Source organism: Accipiter gentilis, chromosome 6 (assembly GCF_929443795.1).
Source record: "Accipiter gentilis chromosome 6, bAccGen1.1, whole genome shotgun sequence".
NCBI lineage: Eukaryota > Metazoa > Chordata > Aves > Accipitriformes > Accipitridae > Astur > Astur gentilis.
The window spans coordinates 2818831-2844947 of NC_064885.1; the positions used below are offsets into that span (position 1 = coordinate 2818831).

The following is a 26117-nucleotide window of genomic DNA, read 5'->3' on the forward strand; positions in this document are numbered from 1 at the left end:
CTGAACTGTCTTCGGCCTAAATACATCTCCTTATGCTATAAATCTGGCCGCTCTCTTGGAAGCGGGTATTTCCAGGGGCACCGTGGATGTGGCTTTGCATCCCCCTGGCACCAGTGACACCGGGGCCACGCATAGGTGGCACTGGTGGCTGTGGTCAGGACGCGGCCTCAGGGTCTCCCCTAGAAGTGAAAGGATGGGCAATCCTTGGGTTTTCTCTCTTCCGGACTTTTTTATCTTTTTTTCATAGTTTTCAGAGCCGATAACCTCTTTAGGAGTCCGATTTGCAAACGGTGGGTCGGTGTATTCCCAGGGAGACGGTGGAGGAGAGGGGACTGGTTCACCTCCCTCCATCCCGCTGCCAAACCGGCCCCGCTCAGCCCTCCCGTCCCGCACCACCCTTAGGACGAGACACGTCTGCTGCTCTACGCGGGTCGCACCCGGTTCCCGCGGACCCAGATTAGAGGATATTCAATATATTGATGTACAAGAGAAAGCTCTGGCCGAGCGACCCGCGCCTCCGCATCCCGCTGCCTTTAACGCGCCGACGCTGCCAGGGCAAGGGCGCGATGGGACGAGCCGGGATCGGGGGCTGCCGGCGTGCCGGCCCCCACGTCCCGCAGGGTCTCGTGCTTGCCGGGCTCCCCCCCGCCGAGTGATGCTGGCATACCGGGACGCAGCCATCCGCCGGGAACGGGGTCACGGGAGCTGCTCCACAGCCGACCCGCTATTCACGCTGATCGGTGGAAGAGGCTGGGACCAGCATGAGCCCCCCACCACCCATCCCAGGACCCCCCCAGTGCCTGTTGGGGCAGCCGGACACAGCCCGTGGGGCACCCACTGCCGCCTCCCGAGCACCCGGCGAGCCGGAGGGGATGCTGCTGGCCGGCAGTTCTTACCACAGCGATGCTGGCACTGAAAACAACCCTCAGGCTTACAAAAAAAAAGAAGAGGAGGGGAAAGGGAAAAGCAACGAAGGAAGCTGTACGGTCCTACCTGTCCCTTAGGAAGAGGCTCAGTGCACAGATCATCCCTACTCCCTATTAAGAGAAAAAAACAAAAAAACAAAAAAAACCCACGCCGGTCTATGCATTTCCCAACTGCTCCGGGGCTCGGCGTGTCCAGTACGGGGACTGCAGCTGCTCGCATCCCTGGGAGGAGGCTGCTGCCGCCTGAGAGGACAGGGGAAGGAGAGGAGAAAGGAAAAGTGGGGAAAAAAAATAAAAAAATAATAAAAAAAAAAAAAAATCAAGGAGTAGTCAAAAAGTGTATTAGAAGCAAATTTGGAAAGAAATCAATGGCATGTAATTAGCTTTGATTTTTCTTCACGTTTTGTTTGGCTGGGGGTTATGTATAGACTCCCTATATGAGCGGAGCGGAGAGATTAAAGCACGGAGAACAGGTGCCAGATCACGAGCCGGTGGCCACCAAAGCATGACAGCTCCATCACCGCTGTCAGGAGGCAAGGCAAAATAAACATATAAATAAATAAAGGGGAAATCATGCAGGGAGGAGACGGGCATTTGCTTATTTACTATTTTAGCTGCCGTTCCCCCTACCCTGGCAGGGATGTCCCTACACACGCGCATCACCCCAAAACCTTCGCCGTCCTGCTCCGGACATCGGTGCAAGCCCGACACGGATGGTCACGAGGAAAAAAGAGGAGAGGCGACACGTGCCAACTCATCCCGTCTCCAGCCAGCGTTGAAACACACCTTTAAACCCACAGTTGTTTCTGTTTGAGGTTTTAGTTGTCCTCCTCTAAATGGGAGCGATCCCTACCGTGCTTGGAAAGCGAAGCCGCGTGCCGGGATGCCGGCACACGTCGCTATTCCTTAGGTAAATACAGGCAAACACGAGGCTGAAAACGTGGCTCCCGCACACCACGGTGTGATGCGAGAAACCCAGCCTGAGGGTGAGCCTCAGCCCTCCCCGCACCCAGCAGCACCGAGAAAAAGCTGGTTTTTCTTTTTTTTTTACTAAACCTGCTTCCTAAGAAACCTTTCCACAGCCGGAAAGTCCAACTCCACACGGCAGCGTTTTCCAGCCAAATCTTGGGAAATGGGCAGAGGGGTGGGAGCACGTGTGCGACCACGTACGTACACACACGCAGGGGCTTGGATGCGTTACACGTGCGTGTGTGTATATATAAATGCCAGTGTATACGCACACATATATATAAATATATATATTCCCTCCGCGCAGCTTTCAGTGTTGAGTTGCCAGCCGTGGCTCCTCACCCTCTGAAGTTGTGAGCTTTTTTTTTTTTTTTTTTTTTTACCCTTTAACCTTGAAAATTAACCTAAAACACAGGGTGCTGTACACATGACTTACTCAAATAAATTGCATCCTTAATTATGAACACCCTCCGCTCCTCTGTGCTCCAGGCCACGCCGCCCCAGCGGACACCCCCCTCCTGATGAGTGGTTATTGAACACGCGAACAACAATCAACACTAATTAAATACTCAGCTGTTGAGAGGAGACAATGTTTATCAAAAAATGCAAGAGGAGGGGAGCGCATCTTCTGTTTTCTATAATTAGTTAGCAATATTCCCCAGGCGGTCTTGGAAATCGAACTCGGGTTTGTTCACATCTGTTTGCCACAGAAGACAAAGGCCACCGTGGCCCCGTGCCCCCCCCGTCCCCGTCCCCGTCCCCACCTCCGGACTTACACCCCGGTAAAGCAGACGGGGCTCAGCGCCCGCACGGTGCCACCGCAGCATCCCCGGCCAGTGGAGGAAGGCCACCCGCCCTCCTCCTCCTCCTCGTCCCTCTGCGGCCGTCAACGATGGGAATTCGGACTTCAGGGGGAACGAGCTTGCTGGAACGACTCTTGGCCGCAGAATTCCCATCGCGGGCAATCCCGGTGACTTGGGCAGGTGGAGACATCCCAGCACCACGGGGTCCCCGTCCCCCCCACGACCGACCCCGCAAGCACGGGAGCTGCCGGGGGCTCGGAGAGGAGGGAAAGGGAAGGGTGAGGGCGCAAGGTGTCTATACCTTCCCTCGCACCCCGTTAAAACGGAACCCCTCATCAGCAGGAAAAAAGATGTGAATGCAATTTTATACCTTTTTAATTCTTTAATGCTGTAGCAGTTTTCAGCCAGGGAAGGGGCAGGACGAGGCCATTAATTTCCCTCTGTCTCACGTTATTACCGGCTTAAAGATCTACTCAGCAGCAGAGGACAAGAGTTAAAATTTCCCTGAAGGAGGGGAAATAAGGCGATTAGTGATCGCCAGGGTTTGAATACTGAAGCCTGGGACAGCTCCAGATAAGAAAGCGCTGGTTTCATAGTTGGTCCATGAATGAAGAACAACAGGAAGAAAAAAAACCTCTCCGTCATACTCTACGCTCTGATATTTATCCGAGGGCTGCTGAACAATCCCCGTCCTGCAGACCCACACTAATATTACCCGCCTTCGTACACGCTGCTGATAGTACAGCCGAGCCTTGTAGTGAAAATGGGTTTGCTAAAAAACCAACCTCGGGCAATGTTCTGACGTTCCTACGCTGGCAGGCTGCGAGCCCCTTGCGTACGACCCTACAGAAACCTCCAGACCTACCCAACACGCTCGCTGCTATCACCCATCGGCATCCCCCTGCACCCAACGCTCCTACACTACGCATCCAGACGGACACGAGTGCCCTTCGGAAGTCTATTCCACTACATTAACAGCTCGTCTTTCCAAATACATAATTCAATATTAACGAATATTCCCCGTCCAGCGTGGTCCCCAACCCAACCCTGCGGCGAGGCGGGGCAGCCGCATCCCCCCCCCCCCCCCCCCCCGTGCCGGGAGGATGCTCGGGTGATGCTCGGCTGCCGGTCCAGCGGGAGTACGAGCCCTGGGGATGCCCCCGCCGCGGCCCCCTCCCGTTCCCCGCCAGCAGCCGTTGCTTCCCAGCCTCGGCCCCGCTCGTCGCTTCGATCCGTCAATACTGGGCGCAGTCGCTGGGAAGGGCAGGCACGGCCCCGGCCCCGATCGATAGGCAGCAGCCGCCGGCCCCGTGGGTGCTGCACTTGTTGAACGAGGCTGCGGTGGAGAAAAAAAAAAACAAAATAGAATCCGCATTTAATACATTCCTCCTCCCTACAAAGCTAAACCTAAACGTGTAGGAGCAAGCAGCGGGGCAGCAACATCTTTTAGTGTCTTGTGGAGGCTGAATAACGGCAGCGACGGCGAGTGCTGGGAGCCGGGGAGGAGCGGCACCTCGGGACGCGCGACCGTGCTGCAGCGCGTCCGTATCACCGCTCTTGGGCTTCATCCATTGCACCTGACACCGCTAACGACATACAAGCTTTGGTAGTAAAATACACCCTAAAAAATAGATTGTACTTCCACACAGCTCAATGGTACTGCTGGGCCCCCCCCGGTCCTGCACACGTGTGGGTGACGAGGGCTTCTCCCCCCTTTTCGTCCCCTCTTGCTCTAATCACCGAGAGGGAAAGCTCGCTGGGGATCAGCACGTGGCTTCTCTTGGCAAGTTCGGAGGTTACAACAAACAGCAAACGATACTTTCACGGTACTTTCCATCCCAGGGATCTCAAACCGCTTCTATTAAGACCAGGAATTAATCCGTCCTGCCTCCCTACAAGACCAAGAAGGACCGGTACCCTCCGTGGACAGACAGGACCGCGCTGCGGATGCGCTTTCCAAGTTGCTCAGCTCGTGGCTTCAGCGCTCCGCGCTTATATAACCAGGCTCCAAAATCAGTACATTGCCCTTACACTCCACTGCGATCTACCCTAAATACCTACAATATTTCTGGTGGTAAACAATCTCCGAGACTCATTTCTTAGAGCAGTAGCAGATGGTCAAGAGCATTTCCTGAAATTGAATATTATAATGAATTTAGGATCAAAAAAATTTACATAATAATCTGTTTTAGATTCTGATAGTGAAGAAACCTACACAGAAACTGCTTCTTTTCAGCTATTTGAATTAAAGTATAAATCTTCAAGTACTTTAATTATAAACAAATTCTTGCTATTCCAGATCCATGAAAGAAATTGAAAAATTAACTACCCACTGAAGCTCAAGGCCACATGTCAGGCTTAATTCATCAGCGGGTTTACCTCTTGTGACCCAGCGCCTGGGCTCACCCAACAGCAGCTGGAGCACGATGCTCGGGAGCCGCGCGGCCGCTCTCGGCCCGGGTCTTGCCTGTTGCGTCCGGTTTGACTTGAGATTTGGCTGATCCTGTCGAGTCCCCATCAAACCGCACGGCCGGCACGATCCCACAACATCCCAGCTCGGATTGGAAATCTGCAGAGCTCCCCAGGGAATGCAAGAGCTCTCAGGCTGGGCCAGCGTTATGGTCTTCGAGCTCTTGGTTACAGGGTGTACCCAGGTTGGGACCCACAGTTGGGGATGGGGATGGGGATGAGGATGGGGATGGAGTGAAATGAGAGGGGAAGGACAGGATGAGATGGCACAGGTGGGATGGCACGGGATAGGATAGATGGGATGGGATGAGACGGGATGGGACACGACCATGCCGACCCAGCCGTGCCCAGATCCTGGTGAAGGAAGGTCTTCCAGAACAGGCACAGAGCCCCGGTCACGCACAGTCGCTGGGAGCCGCGTCCCACCGTGCCCCCGCCTCGGTGTGCCCGTGGGACCCGGGATGAGACACAAGCGCCGTCGGGTCCTCGGCTGGAGATGCTGACGGACGTCCCTGGAAGCAGAAGGGCATCTGAAGAAGCAGCAAATACAGCAGCAATGGCCAGATTCCTTAAACCCAGTCCCAATTTCCATGAAAATAACAGAAAAGCAATCCTGTCCAAAGCCAGCTCTCCTCCTCGGGGCCAGAGGAGCGAGCTCAGAGCCCGTCGGAACGACCCGCGTCGGGCCGTGACGAACCTGCCGCAGGGGCTGCCGGCGGTCGGGGCTCCGGCAGAGACATCACCGTCCTCCCACGGCTGCTGGACCTCGGAAAAATTTCACTTCCCGCTCTCATGCCGGGAGATGCAGAGGGCCTTCCCTTTTAGAAAAGCAAATATTTAGTCTAGATAAAAAAACCCCAAGAGCGTTTTCCCCAGGTAATACTAGTAACTAAAATAATCACATTCACTTTGCTGGTTTAATTTTATATTTCCATTTCTACCTTATCTTTTTTCTGCAAGCATCATTAAACCACACCATAACAAAAATACATGAACTGTTATTCTTTCAAGAGAAGCCATAAACCACCTCAAAGCTTTTCAAGTTTATTCTTATCTCGTACATCTTCCTCTGGTTCTTTTTTTTTTTTTTTTCCTTCATGCATTTCAGAAAGGTAGTTTTCCCTAATGTTAAGAATAGTTGCATTGAAAATGAGATGCTGCCTCTGAAAAGCCCCTCTGGAGGATTAAATAAGTAAAATATAGCCAGAAAATAAACTGGAACCTCATTCAAATAATTTTACAGGAAGAAATCCTACTTTACAATAGGTTTTCAATATCACTTAGAAAATTCTTAGAGTCATATATATATGTTCTTAATTCAGGACCTTCCATTAAAAAAGACATTACAGAGGGAACTGAAAGGCCATTTAGTACCCTTGTTTATATAAAAATGCATATTAGGCACAGATGCAATCTCCGGCAAAAGACTTGTGATATAGTTTGAATAAGCTCCGCTTTGCTGAAAGGTGCTAATGAGGGTTGGCAAAGCTGCGAAGGCGCCGCCAGACACCACCACCTCATTTATTCTGCCGGGTAAGGCGAACCCGCGCGCATCGCTCTTGCATCTCCCTCGCTTTTAACTATTCTCCCGCTCGCCGATTCCCCCGCGGTGCTGCTGGGGAGCGGGGGGTTCGCCCGGGCTCCGCTCGAGACGGTTTTATGGCACCGATTTGCTCCATCCTCAGCGGACAGGGACGGACCCGCGCAAGCGGCTTGGTCCGGGCTTGCAAACCTGCCCGATTCCTCCCAGCTTGCCGCTCGTGGGATGGAGCTCGTGTGCCAGGAACGACCCCAAATGGAAAAGGAGTATCTCTCCTCGCTGTAACTCTACGTCACATATATTTCCCGTACGACGCCATCCCATACCATGCCCAAAGAGACTTGGCTCCAGCGCTGGTGGGACAACGTCCATCCTGCGTCGCCTGCAGCGTCGCTCCAGCATCCCCTACTTGTTCTCACCGCGGGACCCCCATCGCTCCCATCCCCACCTCCAGCTCCCCCCTGTCCCAGCCCCACGCCGGTACCCGACCGCCCGAGCCCTCGCTGCAGCGTCAGGAAAGGGGATATTTCCCAAAGCACTGGCACCTGAGGGAAGGGGAGGTGATGGTGAAGCATTCCCGCGGGACCGGCTCCGTGCCGGTGTGTACCCAGCCAAGTCTGCAAACAGGGGTGTCAGCCTACAGCACCCCGACCCCAGGGGAGGCTCAAAAGTACGAAGGGAAAGGCACATCTGCAGCAACCGCGTTCAAAATGGGAAGAGCGGTTGCAGTTTTGGGTGGTGGGAAGAGGAGAGGAGGGAAAGCATCGTTTTACTATTCGTTGCCTCCTGCGGGAGAAGCAGGCAACGCTTGCCCCCACAATTAATTAAATATTAAGGATTTGTGTAGACATGGAGGCTTCGACCTGAGGCTCTCTGAGCCCTCAGCAGCGCTGGTCACCCCAAACCGCTCCACAGGGCTGATCCTGTCCCCTCTGCCCACTTGGTCTTTTTTCTAACTGCCCGGACAATTTGGTGCTCGGACATTTCGGTAATACCTCGCCAGGACCCTGAACCCACCGGGTCAGGCGGACTTTTTATCTGCTGTACGATTTTTTCAAAGGCAGCTTTAAAAAAGGTTCGGAAAGGACGTTTATACCCGACCGCAGGTAGTACAGCTTCCGTCCTGCGCGAGCGGCCGTGGAAAGGGACGCGGCAGAGTCGGGGCCGGACCCGTGGGACGCGCAGGGTGCGATGTTCAGGGCTTCAGAGAAAACAGCTGAGCTACCGCTTCCCAAGCGCGGGGAAAACACTGCTGAGTTCGCAGCTTCTAAAACAGGCCAGCGGGGGGGAAAAAAAAAAAAAAAAAAAAAAAAAAAAAAAAAAAAAAAAAAAATTGGCAGGTTTAACTTTGCATCAATTCACAGCGTATTGTTACATTTTTAAAGTATATAAAACTATTGATCATAAGCAAGGCAATTACCTCTGCTCATATTTAAAGCCAGGCGGCCGGCGATAAGGAGCCATCACTGAACCCACCCAGCCATTTCACATGGAGGAGGCAAAAAACCTCCATCAGGGGGAAAACCCAAAGCGGAGGCTCCTCGCACACAAGCCCACCCCAGTCCGTGGGGCTGGAGGTCTCTAAACCAGAGTCATGGTTAAATCGTGAAAATTGCTTAGATAGGAACAGTTTTGGACGTCCTACTTAACAAGAGGCTAAAATACGGGTGACCCGAGGGCGTACCCCCAGCGTACCGACAAATTATCTCCAGAGGCTTCAAAAACCATCGTTAAGCGTAATGACTATTCCCAGACCCATTGAAAACACGAGGACTTCTTCAGCTACCTCCAAACTTCCATCGTTTTGAGCTGGGCCTCAAAATACCTTTAATAATCCTGAGACTGAAGCCCAAGGGAGGTTCAAGCATCTTCCCTTGAAGGAAAATAAGCCCTTAACCTCCCAGTCAGACCCCCCCAGATGATACTGGTACAAAATCTGAGCCGGGCAAGCGTCACGCACGGCACAGCCACCGCAGAAACGCCTCTGCGGTGACCAAACCTGATCGTACGCGATATTTGGGTAGCAAGTTTTGTAGAGAATAAATATCACACTTCAATTTCATGGTAACTTAGGAGGGTTTACTGGCAAATACCATGGCTTTTACATGGTTCTACCAATTACCGAGCAATTACATGTAACCTAGATCTGGAGGACATACAGTAGCGATATAATGTATTCCTCTCTCTGTTAAAAAGAAAAAGGCAGTTAATAGAAAACACTCTTTTTTTTTTTTTTTTAAATTATAAACCCCTCCACAATATTCCTGTGTGACATTATTAAAACTCCACATCAATATCAAACCCAAAGCAAAGACCGCCATCCCATTAACACAAGTTGTGGGATGATCAATAAAAATTTACTTGAAACTGCACCATATGTCGCTCCCCACAAAGTTTTATTATTCAGATTCATCAGTTTGTACCTCAACCCCCGTGCAATTAAATCCCATTTAGCAGCACTGACCTTCCGATTTGAACTTGTCATTCCTACAGCTGGTTTGGAGTTTAACGGCACTTTTAAATAACGAAAACAAAATGTCTGCGAATTAACGGTGGGGTACGGGGAGCGCTCCGCCGGGAAAGCCCTCCCATGCCGCTGCCGGCGGCACGGTTCCCGCGCCGAAACAGGGAGAGGCGGGGAAAAAAGGGGAAGAGCGCCGGCACATTTTAACATGTTGTAGCATATTTGTAAACATCGTTAATCACGGATTAGCAGATGGTAATGTTAATTGCACCTGTGGAAGTAACAAGACCTCAAGGTTGATTACGTTTACAAACTCAGATCGGGGCTGCGGCACGGCGGAGGATTCCCCACCGCCGGCGAGGAAGGTTCCCCGTGGGCGGCATTTCCAGCGCCGGCCGCTCCTGCCCCGGCCCAGCAGCATCCCACGTTTGTTCCCTTCAGCCGTGGCACCATCTCGGGTTTTGCGAAGACAAAGGTGTTCTCTGTCCCAAAGCCCTTCCAGCCTCAGGAAACCCCATCGGGACCCAGCGATGGATTGGATGGAATGGGATTTTTTTCGGTCGCGTTGATAATCTGCGCGCAAAAGCGAAATCTGGGGCACGAGCTGAGCTTCTCTCGCAGCGGGTTCTCCCTGGAGTGGGTTTTTGGGGGATGAAAAGATCCGCGTTTGTCCTTGTCTGAGGATAAAAAGGCCGAGGCAGGGAGCGCATCTTCTGACCAAGGAGGACAAATATTTTGCCACTGTGCTTAGAGACACTTTGATTATTGAGAAATCATTTTGGAAGGGCAATTACTAAATTTTAAAATCAATTTGGTAAACAAGCCTCTGAAAGGAATCCATGACAAGCAGCAGAGAGGGAAGAACCGACTTTCAAACTACACACACACACACTCTTTATTCATATCTAAATATCAAAGAGACTGTATGTACAAACAGAAGTAATCAGGAAGCATGTTTTGATCTTGCTGATGTACACAAAAAATGACAATTAATGTCCTCCTTTATGATATAAAGCCGGGAGTTTTTTACAGTTACATTACAGGGACGATTACAGTCAAGCTTAAGGCTAAAAATAATGAAAGACTATAAAAACTACATTTTAACATTTAAAAATATCCAGGAAATTAACTGGAGAAGCAGGCAATGATCCAATTAATGGATCGCATTTATTAGATCAGGGGCAAATCGCACAGCACAAAGCTCCATCTCCAAAGGTGTGAGTGTGCACAGGTCCCCGTGCTCCTCGCGGGTCTCAGCCCAGAGCAGGATGGAGCTGGGGCTGAAGGAGAAAGCATCAGCTGCGGCAGGTACATCCAAAGCCAGCCAGGCGATGGCAGGGGGCATCCCGGTGAAACAAAGCGGGGCCAAAACTTACCAACAAGGGAAACGGGCTAAATGCAAACAGCAGAGCCATCTGGAGTGGGATTTACTGCACTCACAAAAGCCTGTATTGCAGCTCTCAAGCAAAAAAGTCTGAGCTGCAGCCCTAGTTACGTGCTCAAATTCCCATCTCTTAAAATTCAAGCCTCACGCAACTCCCAGTAAACCTTGTCTGATACTCCAGTGCCAAATCAAGGTGCTCCGTGGATACAACGGCTGTACGGGGAAATTTGCAGGGGAGTCACGATAGCTGCTGGACTGACGGGACGAGCGACTGTGGGAACTTCGACCTACCTCACTCACCCCATCGGCAGAGCCGCTGCGGGCACCGAGGTTTCAAAGCTTTTTTTTGGAAGCCTTCCAGAAGTAAAGTAACCGCTCCATCGTTACTCACCTGCCTCCTCATTAGAGGGGGTGAGCCGGCATGGCTAAAGCACAGCCTGGCAGCACCCAGCTTTCCCAAACACGCAAAGCCAGTGAAGTGCATCCTCTATTAAAGTACTGCTCAGATAAAAAAAAAAAAAAAAAAAGAAAAACTGCCATTCCTATGAAATCGGAGATATATATACTTACCTATAGGTCAAGAATAAAGAAACAGCTTTATCCTCATCCCTGCTGCTCGAAAGGAAGGATTTGGTTAGCCCCAGATGCTGAATCTTTCCTCCAAAAAATGAGCAAATCTGAGCCACGGGCACCCTCTGCTGGGGCACCCACGGCTGCGTGAGCAGGGCTGGTGGCGGGGCTGGCCTGCAGCCTCCCGGGCCCTGAGCCTTTTTATTTCAGCATTAAGAGGGGGAGAGAGAAAAAAAAAAAAAAAAAAAAAGACACATTCAGCCCACAAAATGCAAGAGCTGTCACCCCAGCAATGCACCAGTTCACCTCTACGCAGTGACCAGCTCACCTTCAGACTCGGGCAACAAAGCCCCGCTTGCACGACAGCCGTCGTTTCGGAGGGATTTGGGTTTTGTCCTTTTCCACTGGAGAGGGCGAAGGGGCAGCCACAGCTCAGGATACATGCCACCACACCAGGCACCCCCTCCATCGCAGCCACAGAAGCGAGTACTCGACGCCTTTCAAGAACTCCGTGTCCTGTCCTGTCCCCCATCCCCGGCACCTGGGGCGTCCCCAGCCCCGCAGCCACCCACCGCCGCAGCACCCACCGGCCAGGCCCTCCCAGAGACCCACGTGAAAAACCTCCACATCCACAGACCGGTTTACAGACTTCATTTAGCTCAAAGGAAAGTCCTAATTAGTCACTCTGAGTGATTTACTTGTTCATTTGGAAGGGGGAGAGGGGGGGAGACTAAGCTGAATTGTTTGAAATTATCCCTAAAGGGCACTGTAAATTAAGTGTTAATGAGGAATCCTATGCAAAGGGCCACAGTAGCTAAATAAAATAATTAAGGTGCTAAGTGATAACATTCATTTGGTTCTCAATAATTTAGCCAGCCTGGTTTTCAACCAGGATATTTGCAAATGAAGCCACCCTCAACCCACCCCCCATACCATCAGTGGGGATGGGGGTGCTGGGGCAGCTCAGCATCCAGTAGGATCAGCCCCACTATGGAAAGGAAACTTCCCCAGAAGAAAACAAGCTCCTGATTCCCCTTCCCACCTGAAGGAAGCGCTCTGTTCCACTAATCACACTCTGGATTTATATATGACACGCAAAGGATTGATTTGAGTCTACAACCAATCTTACAGAGGCTTTATTTCAACGGGCTGCTTTTTTCCCCACTACAGCTGTTTTCGAAGAGCTCACGTCCATCCTTTGGCAGGGCTGCAGACCCAGTTTACAACCAAATACAACACGGTGTGTTTTCAGACATTCAAGCAGCAATACGTAACAGAGAAACCGCCTCGTCGTGAAGAAATTGCTACCGAGTAGTCCCAAGTCATACCTGGCTCTCACCAGCACCCTCTCGGCTGCTAAGGGGGCGGTGGGCTCGGGCACGGGGCACAGGGTGTGCACGGGGCATGGCTGCTCTCAGCAGGAGCATCAGCCAAGCGCTTTCTCTCACCTACAGCCCAAATTCTCTCCACAGCACGAGCGACATACAAAGTCCCCCGTGCAAAAAAGCACAATGCTCGCAGCTATCACTGGGTATTTTACTGCAAGAACTGAAGGATTTGGCTGTCTGCTTTTAAAACCTAGCTTTGTCTCTGTTCCTTGCAGCTGCTCCTCCGAGCTGCCGGTGGGAGGTGTTACCCAGTACACGCAGGTGTCCGACTTCAGCGTTAAGCCAGGGTTCTGGTGGTATCACAGCTCAGCCAAGATGCAGCTCAGGTCAGCAGGGCTCTCCCCATAACTTGCAGCGATGGTGAAGACCCTGGAAACAGCACTTCCATATCCATACCAACAGAGCACAGCCACAAAATGCTGAGCAGCTTTCCCCGCCAAAAAAAAAAAATAAAATTCAATCACCATGCCTCAGCTTTTGGCTGCAGATGGAGTGCAGGAGAATACCTGTAGGAAAGTAAAAATAAATAAATAAATGAAAACCTATCTTTTTTTTTAAACCACAAGAAAATCATTCTGCAGGCCTGGATGTTTGTTTGATTTTTAAATACAGAAATTTGGACCATGATGCCTTTGCGCTCAGAACTGTTTTTACCAGTAGCAACAGAGACGTTCAGCGACTCGATCCCGGGGTGAAGCGCTCTGCCAGGGGGTATGGCCAGCATCCGATGGCACAAGAGCTGCGTCTCTAGGGAAAGTCCATCACCTTCACTACCTGCAGAAGAAAGACGCTGCTCAGGTCAGCTCACAGCTGCTGCCACGTCCCTTTCCCCCCCCCTCCCGAGTACAGTTATTACTAGTGCTCTGTCACAACTACACCCTTGCCCCTAAGCTCACCAGCAACTTCAACAGCTCCCATGCAGCAACAGCCAAGAACTACCAGAAGCAAGATGGGCACCTTACTGCCTTCCCTTCCTGGCTCACTCCAGCCTCCGCAGCTCCGTTCTCCAATATCTGAGGCGTTTTTGAGGAATACCTGTGCAGTATGCCTGCAAGCACAGCGTAAAGCGCATAGCCTCGCAGTCCGAGCACAAAGATCCCCTGCGCAAGTAGCCACCGTGCCAGCAGACAGCTGCCCACGTGTGCGGGCTGCTGCCAGAGGGACAAGGCAGACAAGAGGCCACAGGCCTGATCTGGTCCAGCAAATCCCTATTGATACTGATGGGTTCAGCCTTTTCAGCACACAGTACCACCAGCTGGGTGCAACTTGTGAATGCAGACAGTTTAACCAGAGGCTTCAATTGATTAGTTGTTAAACCATCCAACAGCCCTGATATGTTTGGGCTGATACACTGGTGAAACAGAGTTGAAATCTATCCCAGGTCATTAGTAGTTGTTTGACTCACACTGTCACAAAGGGAAATGGAAAGGGAGAGGCTTTAAACAATCCTGCGTGCAGACAAGTGAAAATGCAGAAGACCACAGACCTCCCAGCCCGCTCCGCTCCCCAAAGAATTCTTCCACATTCATTATTTAGAGCTACACAGACAGCTACACGGCTGCAAGAATAGCCAGCTCATTTCAAAGATGCGCTCACCCTCTGACAAAACAGGCTCAGCATGCTGGAACGTTCCCCTTCAACAGCCATACCCCGACTCCAGCTGAACCCCAGACTCATCCTGGGACAGCACTGGTGGGGCACACGCTGCCTACCAAGGGCTTCTGCGCCTCTGCCTGCGTGACCAGTGCTGTCACCAAGGCCTCGCGCAGCTCACCTAAATGTAGACACCTACCTGAAGTTTTAACACCATACACAGATGCTTATTGCACTTTTATGGCTCTGGAGACTCATTTCTCTGTAAGGCAAACGAGCTCCTTGCTCGGCTAAGTTGCCAGGAAATTCTTCCCCTGTTGCCTACTTACAGCACCTCCCCAGCAGCTGCCCTGCCCCATCCATGTGCGTTGATCTGTGCGACACACCTCTGACTGCACAGGGTAGGAAAGTGTTGTTATTCCCATTTCATAGACTGGAAGCTTGAGGCCCAGTCTCACGTTGTGCTGGCCTGATCTAACTGGCAAGATGCATTTTGTGTAAGGAAAAGAATGCTTTCGGTAATACATCTTGCCTCACCTTCCCACAAGAAATAAGCCATACAGGCAAAAGCATCCTTTGGCTGGGGTAACCAAACCTTCAGAAAAACGAAATCCCATCCTAACCATTATTTTCCTCCTGCTGTAAGCTAGCAGTGCAGACAAGGCCTGGGTGAGTTATCCAAGGTCACAGGGGAAGCCCGGGTGACACAAGGAATCAAAGCCAGGCATCCCACGGCCCAGCCTGCCTCTTCATCACTAGACTGTGGCTCTCTGGGGATGCTTCAAGAAAAAAAAAGATTGTATTATCCTACTTTTTCCTGATTCAACACAGAAAGTTTTACAAGTTAGTCGTATTTGCTTCCTGAGCCTCTCAAACCACACTCTCGTGGGACTCTCCAACTGGGACAGCAGCTATTGCCAGAGGTGCAATAGCTCCTGGAGCAATCCTCTCCTCTCCCTGATAAGGGTCTTACGATTCCTAATAAAGGCAGCAATTTTGCTTCCAGCTTTTACAAAGCTTTTTATGGCTCTGGCTGCTTAAAATAATTAGGAACCATAAATTCAGGGCAAAAAGACTTGCACAGAGTGTGACACAAGGGAGGGAGTATTGACTGAATCAGATTAAATCCTAGTTTATACTGGTGAACAAAACACTTCCCACTTCAGATCTTTGACTTCCATCTCTTCGCTTTGTCCCTCACTGACAGGCCTCAAAGACCAGAGTTAGAGCTTGGCTGAAAGGATAAAAAACAGGTTTCCTGCCCCGTTTACAATTAACACCACTGTACCAACTGCAGTTTCCAGTGCAGGAAGTTCCAATCCAGGCAGAAACAGCCGTGCTGACAGTTCAGAGAAATATGCAAAATGAGCATCTTGATAAAACCACCAATTCCATGAATAGCCTTAAACCCCAAGCTAAAGACTGCATGTGTAAGAAGAACAAATTACCCAGAAACTCTTCTTGCTCAGACATCTAACTGCTCCCAATCTGTTCCTGTTCGCACAAGGCTCCCAGTCTTCAGGGCAGCCAGCCTGCCTGTCACCTTCGGCAATGATTCCAGTGCCGACAAGATTAAGCTGGACTGTCCAAATCACTCTCTGCCAAGCCAGCGAGGATGCCAGGAGGGTGAATTCAAGTCTGCAAATGCTTAACTTACAAGACAATCTGTGCAAGGCTAGGAAGCTCACTACCATGCTAAATTATCTCTGCTGCTCTCTGCAGCTGCAGGTACGCTACATATTCAGATCTAGGACGTTTCTTCAAACAACCTCAGCATCAGACGACTGTAATGTTCAATTTTCTTTTCAGCGAAGAGTTAGTGCTCAGCAGAGAGTTGAAATCATTACTGCTGCAAGGTCCGGGAGCTCTCCTCATGCATCTACCAATCAGCCTCCAATCTCCCTTGACAAAAGGATATTTGGACTTTTTCCTGGAGAAATCTCTCATAATTCAAGGTAACGACACCACTGCCGCTTTCACCCCCTTCCTTTCTCCTGGTGTTGTTGTCGTTTCTGGGATGCATTTCTTTGTGGTCCATCAGCAGTGCTGCCAGCCTCCCTACTCCCTTTATAATATAACTCCACACATCTTGTAGAGATGCCAGATTTGCGGCGTTGTCTTGTCAGTATTTCTCGGAGTTCAATAAACATTTTAATTAAAGGAATGTCTTCTGAGCCAAGAAAACCACAGCACGGGGCAGGATTACAGCCCCTTGATGGCTCATCGCCAGCATGACTCTACTTCCAAGTGTGAAAGCTCAAACCAGCTCTTGTGCCAGGTGACACAAAGTGGGGAGCTACAGCATGGCCGCACAAGGGGGCCTAGAGCAGCACTCCTGCGTGAATTTCTTTCTCTAGCTGCCACGAGGCCATTACTCCCCTTCTTTTCACCTTCTGGGAGGCTGCACAACCCCAAACTCTGCCTACGAAAGACAGCATCCTTTTCCAGTATCCTCCACACAAAGAGGGGGCAGAAGCAGAGGGCCCTGTAGGAATCACCCAGTTTAGGTGCTCAGGAAAGCGGCACCCATTGCTCAAACAGTGCGCAGGTCTGGCAGGGAGGAGGTTACACCTGCTCCTCCTGCTGGTACTGCAGCAGCCAACAGCCCCTGCCTTCTCCTAGGTGTACAAAAGTAGCCGCTGACTGGTCTCCGTGCCACAAAGCCCAACTTTGCGTTCAGGTCCTCCCCAGCAACAGCTCCTCATGCTTCTTGCCAGACCTGGGCACAGAGATATACTCCTGGGTTTTTTTAAGGGGAAACATGACAGAGCAAAGACACGGCACGGCTCACCATTACAACCTCAGCACAGCAAGAGGAAGCACATACCTCCTGGGTCTCTCATTCAGGTTTGTGGTTTGACAACAGAGAAAATCCAGGCTTGGGGCTCTAGGACAGGATAAAAAGCGCCGCAGAACACAATGCAAAAATACACGCTGTGGCTACGCTGACCCAGACCTGTCCTGCCACTGAAAATTGCCATCCAGACCCTCTCCAGCTACTAAACTCCCTGTTCATCTACACAAACTGGTTTGTTCTTGCAGTTCCTACTGGGAGGCTTCTCGGCTCCCTCTCTTCTTCTAGGTCCCTATTTCATTTGCAGCCAGATCATTCTAGTCCTTCTTGCTCAGCTTTTCCTTTCCAGACCAAAGTGTGATGTAATGTAACAGACCTGCAACTAGCTTTCCAGTGAAACATCACCCCGATCATTCCCTCAGATGCACTTCCACCAAGCCCAAAGCTCTGTAAACTGAAATACCTATTACTATAATAACGGGTTTATTCCACCGAAATTCCAAGCAACTGATGACAGGAACATTTTCCACATCTTCTGGCTTGCTGACCGTTCCCACGACTTCCCAGCCTTCTGCAGTTTTAGCCTAGAAAGTGAAAGGAAACAAATGTTAAAAAATTGCCTGCTTTTCAAGCTTAAAAACAAAATACGTCATGTATGCAAACACAATTTTATTTTTTTTTATGTTTTCAGCTAAGCTGACTGGCTTTTCTAGGTTTTTTTTGGCATCCCTTGAATTTTTACCACCAAAGTCCTCCCAGTACCAGCTCACAAGCATTAACTTAAGAAAAAAAAAAAAAAAAAAAAGTAATTTTCCTTCTGGTGTTTATTCCAGTTCAGCAAGCAAACAAACAGCAACTGAAAAGCTTTTTTTTTTTCCCCCATACAACAGTTCTAGGAAGGTTTTTGCCAGGAAAGCTTACAAAAAGAGTAGTGTTAAACAAATTAGCATAAGGCTAATCCACAGAGCAACGCAGTGGAAGTTTTCAAGTGCAGGCTCAGCCATCAGAAGCCCACAACTTTTCAAACACAAGTGCACGTTTTCAAACTCAGATGCCAAAAATCAGCTCATACAAAAGGCAGGGCACTCGACACTCAGTGCCTCACACATCCAGAGAACCAGCCTTCCCTTCCACACCCTAGTAAAAAGAGCCTTAATTATTTGTCTTGGAAATCCATTTTAACAATAAAAGAGCTGCTGCTTCTTGCCAGCTTCATTTCCTGTGAAACTGGCACTTTTTACATTACGTTATATCAAATTTACACCAGCCAGGCAGTGCCAAGGGTTAGGCTGGGGAATCTGGGTCCAATTAAATGAACTGCTGCAATGGCTCAAAATGTTAATAATTCAAGCTTTACAGTAACAAAGTGATTCTTCCAGCTGTTTCAATTAAATATCAATGTATTTTATGTATCTTTCATTTCACCATCATCCAGAGCTCCAGCTGCCACAGACCTATTGTACGGCTGGACGAGGGTTTTCCAGCACCAAGCGGGAAGAGCCCAGGCTTACCTCTGCTCGCCCTCCTCGCAGTCGCACCAGACTACGACAAGGTCTTCCTCAAAGGGACACAGGCACGCAGGGACCCCGGGAGCGCAGACCGGGTGCCTCCGTTCCCCTGAGGGTCTGCAGCCTCTGCCCTCCCACCCTGCGCTGAAACCTCCAACCCCACTGCTCCCCCAGGTCCGGGGGATCCCACAAAAACAGGGGGGGCAGATGAGAGCCTGCAGCTCCCCGCTCCTCGTGCACACAATATTCAGCTGGTCCCCAGCCAGGGCACAGGGGACCTCCACGAGGAGTCAGGGCAGTCACACGGTGCTGCCACAGGGGATGAATGCGCTCTGCCAATTCAAAGCAAAATCCCTGGGTTTGTTTCAGTTTAAATCATGTTTTTCCACGTGCGTTCCCTTTCCTTTTGCAGCACGTTCTGCAAAGGGCCCTATCTCACCTCACTGCATAGGTACAGCATAAAAAGATTCCCAGCAGCTCACACCAGCCCTAGTTTCTCCTTTCTCCCCTGCTCCAAAGGCTGCCCAATGCTGCCATCATGTGCCTGGGGCCCAGGCTGCGGCCTCTGCCAGATGCCAGGCAAGACCTGCTGCAGGCAGCAGCGCTAGCTCTGGTCTCTATGTGGAGAAAGGGAGACAGACCCCGTCTTACCAAGCTCGCAGCCTGAATACAGGAGATAGACACAGCGTTATCCTGCTATCGCCATCTTCCAGTAAAAGACCCGCAACTCAGACCTGCTACCCCACCCGATGGAATGGGACTGGGGGTGCACGCCTGTCAGAGGTGGTCCGACAGCACAGACCACCGGCAGCAAAGAGGAATGCAGAGCAGGAGCACAGGACACTGCAAATTACTGAGTCCTTTTCCTGTACTCCTCTCTGTTCAACAAATGCAATATTTGAGGTTTCCTGAAAGGAAAAAAAAAAAAAACAAAACCATGGAACATTCTACCTTCAAAAAGCTCCGGAGATCATCTGTGCTGTAGACATCGAGGACTTCCATAGCTCCAGAGCTAGCTTTGCTGACTGTTGGAGTCAAGGGGCAGCTGCAAGGAAAAAAGAAAGGAAAAGTGTAATATGACAGCAAAAAGAGAAATCCAGGAGAATTTTTGTTTCTGTATTTCCTTCTCTTGCCTCTGCAACCCAATTCCAACTAGCCCACTAAAGATCTCGCTCACTATAGGGATATATTTTCCTATGCAGCGTGAGAGGGCTCAGAAATTAACCCAGGAAATAGGTTACAGCAGTTTTGTGCACGGATGGACAACTGAAACACAAAACGGGTTAAACCAAAAAGTATCCAGGGAGGTTCCTTACCAGCCTGGAACACCACGTCCCGCAGCCTCCCTGCAGAGCGCAATTCAAAGCAGCAGCTAGCCAAATTCAGGTCTCAAGCTCAGTCCCAGAAAGCCCTCTAAAGAAGCTGTCAAGCAATGCAGGCTAGAAACCTCTCTGGGAGCCGGCAAGAAAAGAAAGAGAAAAGCTGAGGGAGCAGATAACCAACCCCGTACCTGTTCCTCTGGCTTGTCACCACTCTGTCCACCCCCAAGAAGTACGCAGAGCGCAGCAGTGCCCCCAGGTTCATGGGATCCTGGATCTGCTCCAACACGAGCCAAATCAGCTGTCGGTTCGGACGCTCTTCATCCCCCAAATCAGGCTTTTCAGCTTCCTCCAAACTCTTGAAACGGAGAGGAGTGGCCTCCAAACAAACTCCCTGGTGGACCCTACCTCTGCAAAGAGCATCCAGCTCTCTCCTTTTGACGTGATGCACGGGGACTCCCCGGGCCGTGGCCTGAAGGACAAACTCGCTCATCACGAGCCGCCGAGAGCCGCTGCTCTGCTTGAGGAACAACCTGAACAGGTCCCTTCTCGACTGAGAGAGGGCCAGGGAACACGGCGCGATCCCAAACAAGATCTCTGAGCCTTTAGTCCTCTCGATGGACAGAGGCTTTCCTTCCAGCCTCTTCCTCGCCCTCGAGAAGTCAGTCTCTTGCGAGCTCCACAACTCCCTGTTGGCTGCCGTGGCCCACCTGGCCCCTCTCTCGTACGACACCTGCCACGGCCGTGGCCGTCTCTGTGGGGCCAGGCCCTCGTGGGAGGTACAGGAGTCCGCCGCCGCTCCAGAAACCTCCGTGAGGGCCGGTGGGGGAGGCTGACCTCTGCCATTCCCACCTCGGGGTGGCCCTTCCTCATCCCCACCCAAGGCCGGGGGCCGCTGCTCCCGAGCGGAGCGGTATCTCACCCCCCACCACCCACGGCCGCACTTCGCGGGTGACAGCCCCACGGCCCTCCAGATGCTGGACTTGAGCGCTCGCTCCATGGCTGCCCCTAAAGGCCTTTCCACGCACGAGAGACCAGGGCAGGCGCCGGCGGCCTGCCCGTGGGAGGCGGTGCGGCCTCAGGCCGCGGCTGAGCTGACAGGAGGCGGCCCCGCACCGCCCCACGGACACGAACGCGGGAGAACCCACTCCAGGGACAGCCCGGCCGCAAAACCGGGAGGGCGGCAGGGGGCACGGACACGTGTGGGGCGGATTGAAAGGACTCCTCGGCACAGCAGGAGGAATTGCCGGTCGCAGCGGCCGCCGCGGACACGCGTGGGCCCCCGCCGCCTCCCCGCTCCTACCGCCCGCGTGCGTCGCCCCGCTTCCGGGCGGGCACGCGACGGCACCAACGAGCGGAGGGAGAGAGGGGCCCCGCCCCGCGCGGCAGCGCCCCCTGGCTGTGGGCGGGAGCGCAGCTGAGGCGGCACCCGGCTCTTTCCCGCCACTTATAACGGTCACTCCTCACCTCAGCTCCCCTCACCTCGCCACAGCTCCCCTCGCCTCAAATCCCGGGCACTGAAGCTTCTCCCCCGAGCCAGAACCCGATCAGGGGCCCCCAGCAGCCGTGAGGGAGAAGGGGGGCTTCGTCCCCACACCTCTAGGCTGAGCTGGGTCACCCCATTGGTGAGGGCTGCAAAGGGCAGGGCTGGTGCTGCCCAGAGCCAGAGGGGAGCCGACGCACTCTCCCCTCCTCGGCCTCCATTGACTGCGCCTTAATTAACCAGAAAACAGCCTTTAACTGCTTCATTAGGGCATCTCACAAAGACTGGGGTGAGGGGCTGCATCCCACAGACCCCAGCCCAAACAACCGGCACCACCCAGGTCCAGCAACAAAAGCACCAGCGCTTTGGGAAGTCCTGGCCCTGGCCTAGCCTAGATATTTTTAATATTAAAAACTGCAGTTAGCTGAGGGAGTGGGGATTTCTCTCTGACCTCATTCTCAAAGGCCACGTGTGCTCAGGCGGGCTGTAAAAGCCCACAGACAATGGAAACTGCCCAAACAGCATCTCATCGGCTGGAAATGCATGTTCTGAGGGCGACGTCCTAGCCTAATTAATTACCGCCTAGGCACCGTAATGACAATGTGCTTCTCCAGACATGGGCAGAAAGGGCTCTGAGAACATCGGGCCCTCACTCCAAACCTGTAACTTTACACCAAAATGCTGCTCTTCTAATTCGACATTATTTTAATTTCATAAATGGGCAGACAAGGGGACAGGCAAACAGGGAGCCCGGTCGTTCAGAGCAATAGGTTTAGGGCTTCCAGGGGTTTATCCCTCAGTCAAACGTGCCTGCGTGGGTCATGGGGGACAAACTACAACAATATTATTTAAAAAGGATTTTGCAGAGAGAACCAGAAGTGGTTCAGTCCTTTTCTATACCGTTAGTCTGAAGCATTGACGACTTATCCCAGGCCTCAAAAATATAATTAAATTGTTTGTGCAGGTTCGCAGTTCTCAAGTAAAACCATGTTTTTCCTGCTGCTTACCAGAGCCAACTGCGCTCATGGTTCCTCCCCCCACCAAAAATGAGAGCTGGGACTAGTCCCTTGAGATCACATAATCTGCCAGATAAAACTGCTGTACCTCCAGCAAACAAGTTAACGTAACTGATGATATATACTATATATGACAAAAAAAAAAAAAAAAAAAGGCAAAAGAATAGGAAAAAAACATGGGTTTAATTCTACAAATGCTCTCTACCTATTTACAAGGTACCCAAAATATCTGCCTCAAATTCAGCAATGGCAGCCAATTCAGCTATTCATTACTTATTTGCAAAAAACTTGCATTTCAATAACAGCAAACCTGAGCTCAGGAATGTGCCTCTGCGCTTGGACAAGCTGAAAGGGGACTGGGGAACAAAAAATGCCTTCAGTTAATGACAACAGTAATCCGTCTTGCTTTGAGGCAAGCACGAGAGATTGAAGAGTTCAATATCCAAGTCCGAGTACCAACAGCAGCTCATCCCTTGCATAGTTTAGTCAAACCCAGCCGTGCCCAGCAGCCTACCTGGGGATTTCAGCGAACCCCTGTGGAGTGCAGCTTCATTTGAACAAGGACAGGCGAGTCCAACTTCCACAGGTTATCCGTGAAACAACCGGATGCTATTCTGCTCTAGAAAGCAATTACAGTTTTTCTCACAAAGAACCAAAACCACACATTTCTGTTTGAACTCTTCACAAAAGAAAGGTTTAGCTGTGAACAGTTAGAAGGATGGTATGTTTTAACACAAAAACTACCATACACAAAACAAAAGAACCACAGTGTGCCTCTCTTTTTATTCTTTATTTTACAGTTCACAATTAGAAACCTACTGATAAATTACACAGTTCACCCTCCTGTTCGGGGTTTTTAAATGCCTCAGAGTTGTGCTGCCAATCCCATCTCATCCCAGGAAGGTGGCTCAAGGTGCCACCAGGTTACACAAGGCAGAGCGGCCAAACAACCCGCAACAAACCCCTCCACAGGCCGCGCTTCACGTGGGAAGTTAACAGGCAGCAGGAATTATCCCCTAAAAACACATTTGAAATGGAAAAATATACTGGATATCATTTCAAGCTTATTTTATAGACTTGCAAATGTTACAAATGTTCTTGGGGAAGAAAAACCCAAACTTCCAGGGCTGCAGGTCAGCCAGGTTGTATTTGCAGGGAGCAACTACCCAGACTGGCCCTTTTTCAAGGCCTTACATATTAAGCGATTCTCTCTGAAGCCTCCTTTTGCAGAGCAGAAAGCTAAGTTAGGTCGCTCCTCAGCCACGCATTTCAACATCTGCTTAACTTTGTACACAGTTGCAGCTACCAATTCAGACGTTTTACCAGTGGTACCCACATCCCTGCTCATATTTTTTCTGCTCAGAAGTTCCTCATTTCTCAACTTGGTTTTTTGGCCTCCAACTCCTAGTGCAACCATCTCCTCTTTAAAAAGATGGCACACACTGCACAGCGAATCTGCTGAATTTCAACAGGCTCCTGCAAAAGAAACCCTACGGAAAACACTGGGAGTTTTCATATCAAGTGTGGCTGAACATCACAGAGACGTTATAAAAAAGCACAGTAGTGCCTGAACCTTCCTTAGCCAAGTGCCTCCAAACTGAGGATCACGGTGGCATGGAGAAGAGCTTCTCCAGCCGGCGCAGGCTCTCTGCTGCAGTGAGGATTGCTGGCTGCGTGCAGACCTGGACTGGCCGCTCCTTGCGGGACACTAACCCAATGCCGGGGGTGAAACCCAGCTCCGTGCAAAGAACCCACACAAAGCCACCGCCTCGGCAAGGTAGAAGAGGGCAGTGCATTACAGTGGCGCGAGACTGCACCACAGGGCATGAACGTCACTCACAGTAAGTTAGAAAGCCAAATCCAGAGATGAGGCTATGTGTACTTGCCAGTAGAAACTGGTGACTGACGAGGAATGGACAGAACACACCATGAGCATGTATTTATAAAGAGGAAAAAAAGGGGCAAATTGCATTTGTTTTGCCATTACAAAGGAACATTTTACCATTTTTCTCCTTGTATCCTTCCACAGTAGCTCACCTTTGGCACAAGGAATTCTATGTATCACAAGATTTAATTAATAATAATACTTCATATCAACACTCAGCACTTACATAGCGCTTCTCATATTCAAAGTGCTTTACAAAAGTTTGTGAGTCCTCACAACACCCCTGTGAGGTAGGTAAGTATTATTATCCCCATTTTACAGATGGGGAAACTGAGGCAGAGAGGTAAAGTGATTTGCCCAAGGCTTTACAGGGAGTTGAAACCCATCATGCAGTGGCCCAGTGCTGGTCTCCCTTATGGTGGTGTAACACAGATGAACTCCCACAGAGCTATACTGGTGTAAGCAAAACAATCCAACCCAAGTTTCTCTGGCTCCCAGTCCTCCGCTCCCATCAACTGACCATACCTACTCCACCTAAACCAATGGTTTGCCTTCCGAAACACTACAGAAAGTCCAGAGTGCAGCAGGAGCGAGTCTGCGATCTTAAGGCAACATATACTTTAAACAGCTCCATAGCTCTGCAGCAGAGACTACACACAGATGTGTTTCTGCCACACTGCAAGAGTCTTAAGACAACTCAAGTCGTCTCCAGCTCTGCATGTATCAGCTTTGAGGCTGATTCTCTTCTCTCTCAAGTTAGAATAAATCCAGAGCGGAACAATGGGGCTGCACCAGCATAGAACTAGTATGAGATCTGAACCAGACCTTTTACCTGCTGCTTCATAGGCAAATGCCCCTACTAATATCTTTTCATTTTGGACAGCTTCGACATGGTTCATTTCACTCTCTCTCTCTCTCTCCGAGTTTGTATCTCTGCATATAAACAAACTTTCAACATTTCCAACTCACCAGCACCAGCATTTAAACAGCACCATACATCTTTCTAAGACCGATCAATATTTCCAGAAAAGTGTCAATGCATGCAAATATCACATACAAAAACATCAAGAGTGCTGGGAGATGATACCAAGGATAGAGGTGATCACAAGACAGCACACATTTAGTTTTTATTAAAAATACCAAACAACTCACTCTTACTGTAACTATGCCACTTAGGTGATCATTCTAACCTGCAGAAGTACAGGTACTTTTCCTCCAACTATTTACCTACCTACCTAGAAAGAAAGAGAAATAGCAAGCACACACATTTATACTTCCTCAAACTTGGCAGGCATAATTCATGTGAATGGGAAAGGAGTGTTTGGGGAGGTGGGTGAGATTGTACACTGGGTTTAGGGCAGTGGAGTATAAAAGAAGTAGAAAATATCACATGCATCATTACCATCAGTAGTCAATGTGATGAAAATAAACCCAAAATTTAGATGGATTCATGCATGACATCCACTGAAAATCGCAAACCCTAAGCACACTGAAGCTGGCAGACATTTTGTGCCACTTCACCTATGTCCAGACACAGCATCAGCAAATAGGATCAAACAAACCTTGAAAAGAAAGCAAGAGGAAGAATAAACCAGCCTGGAGACAACAATCTTCCACAAACCACTTCCCTGCATTATTTTCAAATACATTTTACTCTTAAGCAGTTTCAGAAAGGAGTGGGGGAGAAAGAGACCCACTACTATTTCTTTTTAAACTGGCTCAGCACCAGCACCAGCTCAGAGAGAGGGAGAGAAAAAGAATTCTTCAAATGTGATCCTTGGTACTTGATTAAAGTGTTGCTAGCCAGCCGACAAAACCCTAAATTGCCAGAGGGTTTGAAGTGGAGTGGATACACGGTGCTGCTCACGGTCCTCTTCATTTGCTATGATATCTGCTCCGTGGGCCTCATCTGTATATCTCCAATCTAGAAGAGACCAACACAGGATTTTACCGGAGCACTGAAGTCCATTTTAAATCCTGCACTGGGCACTTCCATGCTGCACCAT

General features: G+C 50.4%; 2 protein-coding genes and 1 long non-coding RNA gene across 4 annotated transcripts in view; all 3 read right to left on the minus strand.

Annotated features, from left to right (window-relative positions):
• Window positions 1-4965: 4965 nt before the first annotated feature.
• Window positions 4966-7389, minus strand: LOC126039352 (uncharacterized). Its single transcript, XR_007506300.1, has 3 exons — window positions 7253-7389; window positions 5865-5985; window positions 4966-5679 (listed from the first exon to the last, which is right to left on the minus strand). It is a non-coding gene; the product is annotated as an uncharacterized LOC126039352 (long non-coding RNA).
• A 4873-nt stretch (window positions 7390-12262) lies between these two features.
• MRM1 (mitochondrial rRNA methyltransferase 1) lies at window positions 12263-21031 on the minus strand. Its single transcript, XM_049802418.1, has 5 exons — window positions 19919-21031; window positions 19360-19453; window positions 17364-17484; window positions 13168-13287; window positions 12263-13019 (listed from the first exon to the last, which is right to left on the minus strand). The coding sequence occupies exons 1-5, from the start codon at window positions 20725-20727 to the stop codon at window positions 12970-12972; spliced, it is 1194 nt and encodes a 397-aa protein (XP_049658375.1). The 5' UTR covers window positions 20728-21031; the 3' UTR covers window positions 12263-12969.
• A 1505-nt stretch (window positions 21032-22536) lies between these two features.
• DHRS11 (dehydrogenase/reductase 11) overlaps window positions 22537-26117 on the minus strand; it is a 28043-nt gene continuing 24462 nt past the window's right edge. For both annotated transcript variants that reach the window (XM_049802420.1, XM_049802421.1), the window contains exon 7: window positions 22537-26035. In XM_049802420.1, the coding sequence (XP_049658377.1) occupies window positions 25994-26035 (42 nt within the window). In that variant the 3' untranslated portion in view covers window positions 22537-25993. The remainder of the gene's footprint in view (window positions 26036-26117) is intronic.